Raw genomic sequence first — 12,140 nt, forward strand, 5'->3', positions numbered from 1 at the left:
GAGGGTGAAGAAGGCCGGAAACATGGTATGCAGTTTAGTTATAAACACATACACACATACACACGCACGGGCACACACATTGAGAACAAGATTAACTGCTTATTCTTTGTCCTACATTGTGCATTGAAGTTTCACTGCACTGACATGGAAGGGCTCCCTGTTTAATATAATATACCACAATAGGAGCTGGCGGATTTATGCAGTGGCATCTGGCGTCACGGCGGTGGCCTGCCAGGACCCACATTAGATCAGAATAATTGGCCAGCAGACCAGCGTGTGGTGGACAAACGAGAATCTCCTCCTGGGTTACCTGATGGCCGGGGGGAGAGAATGAACAGCATAATTCAATGTTGATGCGGAGCTCGGAAAGAATAAGGAAAAAATGTACAGCATTTCACTACATAGGTTTTAACAAATTGCAAAAAGTGATAATTCTTTACATAGGCTATACTTAAATTACAATGAGTTTGTTCTCACACCACAGGGTTTTCACATGAAACCCATTTTTAGAAATGTGGGAGCCAAAAAAAACACAGAAGTATTTATTTTTTGGTGATTCCAGAGAGTTGTTCCAGGAGAAAACTATGTGATCGAATGTGAAACAAAAAAAGGATCAAGCGTGATTTTGCACTGATGACACAAATGTGGATTGAACAGAAGGCGGTTTAGCAACTGCGACAAGCGGGTGATACCATCGGGGTCCGGTGAATATGTTCAGTCCTTTCCCACAGCAAGACTCCATTGAGATTTCAGTAATTCAAAGTTTGAGATAGTTGTTGTTTGCAGTGAATTTAAGGGGTAGAGGTAGAAACACATTGACACTTCAGGATAAGGCTCCTGCAGTTTACACCTATAACATAGCATGTTGGTCAGAAAAGAGATCTGAATCACCCTTTGCTGTTGAGTTGTTTGTGGGTAGAAACATCTGATCCTGCACTTTACATTAAGCAGGTAATGCATTGATCAGAGCAGCTCGAACAATTCAGGTAATCTTCTAAGCATTTTAGCCAATCGCCATATTTATGACAACATTGACTTCTCTTTAGTGTTCTGTTTTGCTTTCTTTCAGATTTGTGTGGTTTGGCCCATATTTGCGTTTTACTTTTACCAAAGAATGTACATTTGAAATATAAATAATGATTAGTATACTGGCATCCATCTATGTTCACATCAGTCGGTCTTGTGTTTCCAATGCGTCCATTAAACTGAACCACAGGACAAATGTGGCATCCATGATCGGCCAGAGGTTTTAGATCAGATCTAGGCATTTTACGGCCCGCTGGCCAACATCCGACCCGTTTTGCTTTTTTATCCGGCCCGCCAAACTATTTTCTTTGAATATTTGAATAAGTATTTTCAATCAATATTGACTTTAGAAGCTCCTAATTTTTTTCCTTTTGTTTAATTTTGTACGGATGATTACATACAAAATAATGTCGGTACATACATATGATCGTTAATGATCTTAAAGTTGAAATGAAATGCCAAAAAATATAAATATTCAAATTGCAATTTTCATTTTGTTCAATTTCCAGGATACCAAGTTTGCCCACGCATAAAAATTAAATAAGCAATGTGGCCTGCTTGCAAAAAAAATTACACACCCCTGTTTTAGATAGTTCAATAAAAAGGCAAGGTCTCTACATTTTCAGAACCCATCACAATATATGATCATTTAAATAAGAATTGGTCCTGACCAGCGAAGAACAGAACTTGGCAGACTGAAGGTTTGCTGATTCTGTGATCTATTTCGTTTGGTTACAATCATGGATGAATGTGGTAAATGAACTTAAGTCTCTGACTTATATTTATTTAAAGGTTGTTGCAGAAAATCAAGTGTCTGTTCGGTGCACTGATATATTCTCTATATGTGGATAGTAAAAAGTGAGATTTATTTTCCCATTTAAAGTTTCGTCACTGTGAGACTATTCTGTTCTATTCTAAATATAATATCACACTTGAAATAGCAAATACTACTTGAATGTTGTAGATACAGCAGGCATCAGGTGCATTTCTTTCAGTGCTTTATTTTTTTAGTTGGATTTAACGTTGAAATTTGCAATACCTTTGAGTAAATCCTCGATAAGAAATGAGAGAATTTATTTCAGAAAATCAGTACAATAAAATACAGTTGCCGTGAAAAGAGATAAATAACTGACTAACAGAAAAAGAAATTCATCCATGACACACTAAAAATGGGGAATTACTAACTCAGGAAAAATTGAGGATACTATTACTGTACAATGACACGTGAGGAAAACACGGTATTTTGGACCTAAATATCCCTTTCAGTAAACAAATAAATATCTGATATGAACAATCTCATTTTATGCAAGAGCTTGACTGCGGACATTCCTGAAAAAAAGCAGATTTGACAGAAACATTGCTGAGAGCAGTAAGTCACTCTCACCTTCTCCTTGAGAATCTTTGGTTCAAAAGGTTAAAAGTATTGGACAAAAGCAATTTAAATATGTACAGTCTAATTTTGAATGCGTTTCTGCTATAACGTGGATGTGTTTCCTCTCGGCCAAAAACCTCGGAGTAAAACAATAGGGAGCAAAGAAAAAGGACTCGTGGAAAAAAAAAAAGCACCCTTCCTTTGACTCGACGGTATGATAATAATAGAGGAGCAGAAACGGCAGGCAGCCAGAGCCAGATCACTTATAGATATAGAAAAGTACTTCAACGAAGAAGTTCCCATTTTCCATGACACTACCGACCGACACTGGCTGAGCGTTACAAAAAAAAAAAAAAAAAGACCACAAGAAGAGGAGGCCAAAAATGCCCCAGTGCCAAATATACAGTTCTTATCTCTGCAAAGAGGAGGGAAATTGTCTCAAGAGAACATTCTGCAGGTAATAGAAAAGATCTGCTCCAGTGAATTTTTGTCTCTCTAAAATGCACTCAGAGCACAGTATTGGTATTCCACAGCAGTCAGATCAATTCAGAAGATTTATTAGATTCCAGTCCGTTCTACTTCATCCAATTAGCAAAAGGACAACAGGATAAAAAAGAAGAATCTTGTTAGTTCCCTGTGGAAGTGGATGAGATGCAGAACGTCGCAGGGGCCTCGCCGGTTCATTTCCAACGTCCTGTGTGATTCGAGTGACAGGTCGAACGCCCGTCTGAGGTCAGTCCCAGTCGTCTTTACACACACAGGCGCACTCTTCATGGTGCTCCAAAGGAACATCAGTCATGGACTTCTGCAGACCGCGGCCTCCGCTTCGGTGTTTCAAAAGCAGAACCTGCCAAAAAGGAGGATGCGCGATAAAACAGCTGGCAGACGGAAATTCTGCATAAAAATGTTGACCGACAATCCTGGGAAATCTAAGTTCAAGAGAAATACTTCCACAACACGTCCTGTAACAGTGATTTCATACTAAAAGTATGTTAAAATTGTACTGTTTTAGTTCTTTTTAGCTCCATTTTTGTATCAGAGGGGCAAAAACACAAGTTCCTTACAATAACATGAAACTATTTTAACTGCATCAGCAGAAATAAGAATTAAGAAATAGCTTATATTTAGCATACAAAATCTTACATGACATACCAGAGGATAGGAAAGGTATTTCTCTCGAGGCCTTGATAGTACTGTGCACTTTATAAGACACTGGATGTGGGCAATATTCAATTTTTAATTACAAAAAAGATACATGGATGCTGTAATAATAGATATTATTAAAAGACTAGAGTAAATTTAACTTCATGAAATGTAACCCATTGACACAAAGCATATACTTTCTATTTCATAACAATTCATACTGTATAATTGAACTTGTGATTTTGATATGCATTCAAGAATATTGTAATATAATACTATACTAGCCCCATGAGTGTACATTAATACCAATGGATTTTCGGGTGGAAAAACACTTTTTGTTGTTGCATCAACACATTGGAATCTTGTGGGACAAAATAAGTGGTCTTTCCAGTCTGATACTAAAACATTCAAAGCATCTTAATGTTTCCTATTTTGGTCATATCTCTGAGGCCAGTACTACCTCAGTCAGATGGATGCTTTTGGTGCTGTTTTTCTCACTGTCTGTCAGCAGGATTATGTAAAAGCAACCAGGGTAATTCGTCTAAACTCGTGTAGGAGTTGAGCACATGCAATGGAACATCTCAATAAATTTCAGATCTAGACGTATTTTTTTTTTCTGAAACTAACACCCCATTTTATATTAATCTCACAGAACCTTTGAAAATGTCGTTAAGAGGAGCATTCTGGCATATTTTTGAATATTTTGAAGTTTATCCAAACACAGTGATGCAATCTGATCTGCCTTTCATTTAAGTTATCATTAAAGATATGACTAATGTGGTTTTCAGAGGATATTATGCAAACAAAACAAAATTTTCTTCTCCTGGGTTTTTTGTTGGCATCAGTTATTTTCAACTTTCCCAGACTGGGGAAGGAGAGGATACAGCTGGTCATACCGCAGTATTTAATCACACATTACTATTAAAAAAACGTAAAAAAAAACAAAAAACAGTTGTACTTAAAATGTAACATTAAAATGAAATAAAAAAATGTATTCCTATCATTCAATTTTTTTTAAACCTAGATTATTTAAATCCAAACAAAGGTTTATTTATCAAATCCTGACAAGTCATCCCAACACTCAAATGGCTACTTTTATTGGCAAATTTTTAATCACCTCATGGTATTTCTTGGTTACCCTTGTGGGAACACACTGGCAGTCAAAACAGCGATGAGGGCAGCAGGCACAGTTTCCACCACAGCGCTTAACCAGGAGGCAGCTGGGCCAGAAGATGGCATCTGTTCTCTTCAGCTCCTCACGCAAGGAGACGGAGAAGTTGCGTGGAGTGCAGCTGTACAGTTGAACTTCCTCCCTCAACAGATTGAGATCGGCTCCTCCTCAAAGACACAGAAGGGAATCGGACTCCCGTTATTATGTAACGCTGGCATCCAATACAACTTTTAAGTCATCGATGGGATTTATAGATATAAAAAACTGCGTTCTACCTCTGGCTTTTTTGTTATGGATGAAGGATTTTCCGAGAACGTGCCATGTAGGCTTGTAGAGTTCCTCCATATCAAGCTGCCATCGCTCTGGCTCCAGGAACTTCATGACTTCCTCCACAGTGCTTAGCTTCGCCACAGCTTCTGACAACTCCTGAATTCCTATCAGGGGTGGGGGAAGCTTTACGGGTCCATCGTCTTCCGACACAGTCTACGGGAAAACCAGAGATCGTGATGAGAGATAGGAAATGGTTTCGGGTAGCGCAATGTGCCTTGTCGTTCAACTTTCCGAGCAAATTCTATCAAGCCTTTTCAGCCTTTGCCTCCCTCGTGCCAGAGGCCGGTATCGGCTTTTTGATGCGACCAAATCATAAAATATGATAAAATATGATAAAATATCACAAACCAAGGTGTACATCGGATCTGCTGTTGTCCCATTACTCATTAAGACAGGTTTCTTTCATAAATGAATATATCTTTTGGTTTTGTGCTTCCAGACCATATATTACTTGTTTGAATATCTTTGTTTTTTTTTTTCTTAAACGTACTCGAGCATGATTCCCTTTCAGCTGCTGATCCAATTTTCTTTCATTTTTATGGTCTTTTGTTTTTAAATGAGGTGTAATGAGTAAAACCCCACCAATGTGAAAGCCACAAACCTCTCAAACTATTTATTGGAGTTCTTTGTTTTGGAAACACAGATTGTTGCCTGAGGGCGACCACACTTCAAGTTATAGCTCCTCCTGTTGTCCGTGAGTAAGACTGACATGAATTTTTCTTAATTTGGTTCGAAAAGAAAGAAATTCACAATGTTTTTTCACTTCACTAATACACATTAATGTTGCTAACTACTATTTTTATATTACCGTATTAAAATGTGCAGTGGGTTGAAAAAACGGTCGAAATCATTTTGTGACTAGTAATTTTGTTTAATTTGGTTTCCATGCTGCGTTCCTTTACTTCTAATTGGTCGGTTGATGAATAGGTGGACGGTAACAAGGAAGTAGAGGATCCTGCGAAGCAGTGGCGGCGTGGATATTAAAAGTAAAGAGCTGCTAGAGAAATCCGTCTCTATACTGCTGTCTTTCTCAGTTAATAGTGGACCAACCACCGCACGTCAAACCCACACAATGTACATCTCTAAAGAAACATTTTCCGATGTATAACAGGCAATTTAAATGAGGTCATCTATTTCTAAAGGCTTTTTTCAGATATTTGTCTATGCTCATACAACTAAACTACCTACTTGAAACACTTTGTAGACCATTTTTTGCATATATGTTTTTGCGTTTAGTTTTAGATTTCCCCTAAATTTGTACTTTTTTACAATTTGGCTTCTGCCCCCCAATTTTTACCCTTTTTTTTTTTTGCTTACATTGATACATATGTCTAATTGTTACTTATTTATCAATTTATTTTTTGAGCAAACTTAAAGACATATTGATGTTATTTTAGGTGGATTTCATATTTTTGGTGAGTTTGGACAGTTTTCATGTAATTCAGTTGCTACTTAGATTTAATTTTTCTGTTAGGGTAAAAACAGATACATTCATTTTTAACAAACAGACAAGAAATGTTATTAAGAGAAAAAAAATAGAAATCAGATTTAGTCTATATGTTCAAATTCTAAAACCTTGTATATCAGTAGCGTACAATAAAAAACAGTGTTGTCATGATTTAGCAGAGATCAAATGTGTTTTATACCTTCAATGTTGAAGCTGAAAGAAGTGAAGTTTGATGTTAAAGTAAATAATGGGCCACAAATCATTTACAGGGTGATTAACTGTGACTGTGACTTTTTGTTTGAGATACAGAAATGTGTGGAAGCAACAAAGGGCCGGCTCACTTTTCAAACAAATATCGGTTTCAACTGTGCCCCAAAGGGGTATGAGGTAACTTTTTTATACAATGACTTATTATTTCAAGTGGTTATATCCTGTCACATCTCTGTCCGCTTCTGTGACGCTATAACACAATCCTGTAGGTGGGAGCGTTATTTGTTTCAAGCAGAAACAGAAGCTACGGCAAGCAGTCACAGGGAAGATGGATACCTAGGATGTTGGTCTTCCCCAGAGAGGAGAGGCTAATCTGTTAAACCTTTTCGGTCCTGTGACACTACGTTTGTCCAACATGTCAGCTCGCTGGTCCTGCTAATCTCTTGTGATTGACAGGTAGAAGGCAACATTGTGACACTAACAAAAAATGCATGGGGAGCGTTGAGAACATCAGCCTCAGGCAGCTGGGTCTTTAGGCTTTTCGGGAGGCAGAAATGTTTCAAATGGGAGGGATCGGTATTTTCCCTTTGGTGACTTAGAGTAAGGAATTAAAAAGGAATCCAGTCAGAAATGCGAGTTATAAGAGGAGAGGCTTTTCTTTGATTGGAGGCCATGGCATTGCATCACAAGCATTTGTGGTGTTATTTCTGTTATAGCTGATGCTAAAATCAAAGTAAAATATGGACAATATCTCACAAGAAAGTACAAGTCAAACCCAGCAATTATTTGCTTGTCATGGAGTTCAAATAATACCGTCCTGTAAGAGGCCGATCGGAGTTAAAACTGGATAAATACTTTCTTTCAACTGTATTCCAAAAAAACAATTCACGAAAGGTGTGAATATTTTGTAGTGGAAGGTATTCAAGTATTAAAATACACTGATTTTCACTTTAACTTCACAATGTGACATATGACATCGTAATGTCAAAATACCAGTTTCTTTGCATTAGAAACCTCTTTTTTTAGATACGCTGGTATCTCTTTATTTCTTTATTAAATTGTGTGCAAATTGACAACGGATACAGAATATCGTTCACATTCACACACTTACACAAACATACACACAGATGCATATATCTGTGTGTGTGTGTGTATTTATGTATATTTAAGTGCTGCACAGAAACCTCTGCCACTATTCTTCTTATGTACTCGATACATATATTTTCATTTATTACAAAATTATGTTATACGTTAATATTAAGCTTTTCTTATGCCGTTAAAATCCAATTTCTCATCTGCTATCATAACACTACTTTTGTACGTATACGCTGTCTGGTTTTGCACTAAAACTGCACAGAAACCTGTTGGTTCTCCACATGCAAAATGCATATATTTATACATTTCAGTTTTTATGCCGTTAAATAGCCTTCATGTTTTTACCTCAGCAGCAGTCAATTTTATCTGCGTGCACATTCTAGTTGAATTCGTATTATTTAATGTTTATTGTGCACTGTACTTTCAATGTGGATTCTATTATTATCTTGTTAATTTCATGTCACTGTGGGATATTGAGAAACATCTACTCAATGCATCTGTATGTCTTGACAAGTGGAGAAATTGACAATAGTGAGAGCGAGAGAATTCATCATAAATGTATGGCTTTATCACAGAAAGTGAACAGGATATTTTGTCTTTGTGTCAATATTTCTATCCCATAACGAACATGACCGAGTCATTCCAGGGTCTTCGTTGCATTACTCAAGAGTTACATGTACCAGTAATGGAATTCAGCACGTTCAGACAGACAGATAAACAAACAGCCATGACAACATCGTCTCTCTGGCAAAGTTACTGAGATGCCAACGGGCTGACGTGGCTGCACCGCAGCCTGGAAAGTACAGCTGATCCACAGCTGTGCTCTTCCATAGATCTGACTCAGTCTAAAAAGAAAGCCTTGATAACCATTGAGCATATCTTTGTTTTTTGTTTTTTTTGGCATCTACCTCAATAAAGGGATTTGAAGAAAGAACATATCATTGCAGAAATGGAAGTGAGGCAAATAATCTTTTTTTTTCTTTTTTTTTTTCGTTCAGCTGCATTTCCAGACACCAAAGGAACTCCGAGGTTCTTATTGACAGTGTCCAACAAGGGCTGGAAGCCGTTAACAGACTGTGAATTTCGACAGCCCAGCACTCCTCCAATTAGCAGCATCATTGAGCTCCACTACGGCGAGCAGTGCTATTATAGACACATCAACACAGGGTCAGTAAAGCTATAATTGATGGAGGAGAACTCACATTTACAGAATTAAGAGCAGAGCATTTAACAGGAACATCATGACATCTAACAGGCTAGAAGAAACTCTGTCGACTTTAACACAATAAAGCGAAGCGAAAGGATGCCATATCAAAATTCAGTGCAATTGTTGGTCTTCAGTCTGCAAGATAAAAAAAAAAAAAATAGGAAAGTCGCTTTCAAAGCAATCACTATTTCACCATCTGTAGACTACCGTTGGATGGTGGTTGATGCATGCATCAGTTTTATCTAGTATTCCTAATATATATTTAATATTCCTATTTATCAAATGTCGTAATCCTAGAATGTAGCTTCAAAAAGAAAAAGAAAAAAGAAATTCAAATTTTTGTAAAGGCTTAAAAAAGGAATTATATATGAGTTATTGGTAGATATATTCAAAATTACTTTATGAGGAATGACTGTAATTAATCGTTTAATTTAAATGATATAATTTGATTATTGGTCTGTGCCTCCAAGACAGTTGTTTTGCATAAAGTGTAACTACACTAAATTCTTCTAACAATATGCCCTGAATACTCAGCAAGATTTAGAGATTTAATTTAATGTTATGATGTCAAATTTTTAGTTACTGTCAAGTTTACTTTGTAGAAACTAAACAAAACAACTTTTCAACGGTATTGATGTATGCAAACACAATCAAGGAAAGTTGCTTTCTTTTTCATCAAACTGTGCACACCTATTTGTGAAGACCATTCTGTTAGCAAAGAAGAGTAAGTTTGTGTAAAATGTAGCTCTCTGACTGGTGATTAGGAAGAAGTCAACACACTTATCAGTTTCCAACACAACAGGATAGCACAGTAAATGAAAACATGGCTCATATTTGATTATTGCTGCCTAGTTGCACGGTGTGAACTGAGTTTCATAAGCATGTTTCCCTCCCCTTGACATTGTGCTGTGGGTCATGCTTCTGCAGATATCATGTACCGTGGCACATACATTAACTCGTCATGCCATCATGTGACGCTAGTCCGGATCTCTTATTAAACCCATTGTATCCATGAATGCACATACCTCAACAAATCGCATGCATCTCCACCTTAAAATAGACTGAAGAGCCATCAACTAAAAAAGCAAAAACATGAAACATAGGTCTGGAAAAAAACACCAGAATGGTATTCATCAAGGTTAAGGAGACAATTTCTGAAATACCATTCAAAATTATATAGATACATATCACCAATGACTGCATCAGTGTAAATCCATGTTATGTTTTGCTGTGAGATTGGATGCTGCTCTTTTCCAGGATCCAGCTCCGCCTACAGATTCTGACTTCTGTCGCATTTTCTTTTCATGTCCTTTTCTTCCAAAGAGGCTGACTTAAACCCGGTTGCAATTCATACAGTGAAAAATAAGCAAAAGACAAACTCTCGAGGTATCGGTGACTAGACAGTTGAGGACTAAGATTCAATCACTTAGCCACAAGGGAAAAAATAATTAAAAAGCTAAGTATGAAAAATTCTATTTACTACATCGGCAACATAACTTCTTATGAACTTTCCTATATGTTGCGATTTGTAAGTTAGAGAGGACAACAGCCCAAACAGGAAGAGCCCTGTTCTTGAAAAAAAAAAAACATCCGATATCAAATGTGGATATTACAAGAAGATATGTTCGCTAGTGCATTCCACGATGTTTGACAAAATCTAATAAATGGCGCTTGAGGTCAAATGAAAGTGCAAGAGTTCCAACGCTATTGTCACAGATACAGTGGAAGCATACAAATGTATTTCTGGGGACTAAAATGACAGGTTCAGCAAACAATGTTGAGAAGACAGCTCTGAAATAGCATCTTAAAAAGACCTCTGAATAACAACATCTTCTCTTTCGCATGGTGTTGCAAACCACTTCCTTGCACATGAGAGCTTTGATTAAGCGACTGTTTTGCATTTAAAAAAAGTTTTTTTTTATTTTTTTTTTATCCGTTTCACTATACGCCGCACACTGCAATTGAGGTTGCTATAAAAACAGACCTCAGTTTTATCATGCCAACTGTGAGACTCCTGCGTGGCTTTCACTATTATTACCATCTGCTGGATGTTTAGTCTAAACTTCCCATTTCCTTCTTTCTAACTTTCTCTGTTCGCATTGAAGGTTTTATGTGTTGAGCTAGTGGCGTTATGCAGAAAAAAACACGATGTGGTAAAGGAAGACTGATTCACATCTTGAGACTGTAAAACTCTTCATTCCTTCAAGACAAACAAAGCTGACGGAGAGATGTCGCTGCCAAGGTAGCAGACCTGTTTAATTCTGGATCAGGACCTCACATAAACAATGATTTATGTTTTGTTTGCTCCCCCGACCCACAGCACCCACCACTCAACAACTCTCATGCTCCATTCAACAGACTCATTCTCTTCTCTGTTTTAACAACCTCTTTGCCTTGGACCTTGCACTTTCCCAAACTCTCTTCCTATGAATTACAGACTGTCTTATTTTTCCCCCTTCTATTGCATGGAAGTGGTGGGGTGCTTGTTTAAATATAAACTAAAGTGCTGGCCCCTGCATGGCACCAGGTTCCAGTAGTCAGTTGACCACAGAGGAAACAGAGTGCTGCTGTTCTGCAGTTCACCTCCTCTGTCAGGAGAAAGTTCAAAGAGGAGCCAGACTGACCGTGCAGGGGCCAAAACTTCCTTTCCTTCTTAAAGTTTCCACACCTTCTAGTGCTGGAAATAAAAGGAAAAACTCTCTTGGGACAAATATTTTAAGTCTGCGATTAGTGAGCTCCTCATTGGATTATTGTATTTTCTCTTCAACACACACAGCCGGAAGCTATTTGGAATTACTTAATTTATAATAATTCAATTTTTAAAGTAACACATTTTTATTCACTTGATGGAGTATTAAATACTTGGATTATTATAAAAATTAGTGCTTCCACCTCACAGCATAAAAGACCCTGGTTGGATTGGTGAGGTGTTTGCATGTTCTCCCCATGTCTGTGTGGGTTTCCTTTGGATTCTTGGGTTTTCCTCCAAAAAACATGCAGAAAGTTAATTGGGGAAAAATTGCCCTGGTGTGTGAACGGTTCTTTGTCAGTGGCCCTGCGATTGACTGGCGACCAGTGCAGTGTTTACCCCGCCAATGACAGCTGGGAGAGGCTCCAGCATCCCCCCTGAGTGTAGGAT

General features: G+C 37.6%; 1 protein-coding gene across 2 annotated transcripts in view; it reads right to left on the reverse strand.

Annotated features, from left to right (window-relative positions):
* Window positions 1-2,007: 2,007 nt before the first annotated feature.
* pdgfc (platelet derived growth factor c) overlaps window positions 2,008-12,140 on the reverse strand; it is a 52,978-nt gene continuing 42,845 nt past the window's right edge. Inside the window, exons 4-6 of one of the 2 annotated variants that reach the window (XM_086158019.1) lie at window positions 4,988-5,195; window positions 4,659-4,879; window positions 2,008-3,245 (exon numbers count right to left, since the gene is read on the reverse strand). In XM_086158019.1, the coding sequence (XP_086014145.1) occupies window positions 3,132-3,245; window positions 4,659-4,879; window positions 4,988-5,195 (543 nt within the window). In that variant the 3' untranslated portion in view covers window positions 2,008-3,131. The remainder of the gene's footprint in view (window positions 3,246-4,658; window positions 4,880-4,987; window positions 5,196-12,140) is intronic. The other variant, XM_086158020.1, reaches the window with a different exon arrangement.

The sequence above is a fragment of the Fistularia commersonii genome, chromosome 13 (assembly GCF_037954325.1).
Source record: "Fistularia commersonii isolate RoL2024-O1a breed Wild chromosome 13, RoL_Fcom_v1.0, whole genome shotgun sequence".
NCBI lineage: Eukaryota > Metazoa > Chordata > Actinopteri > Syngnathiformes > Fistulariidae > Fistularia > Fistularia commersonii.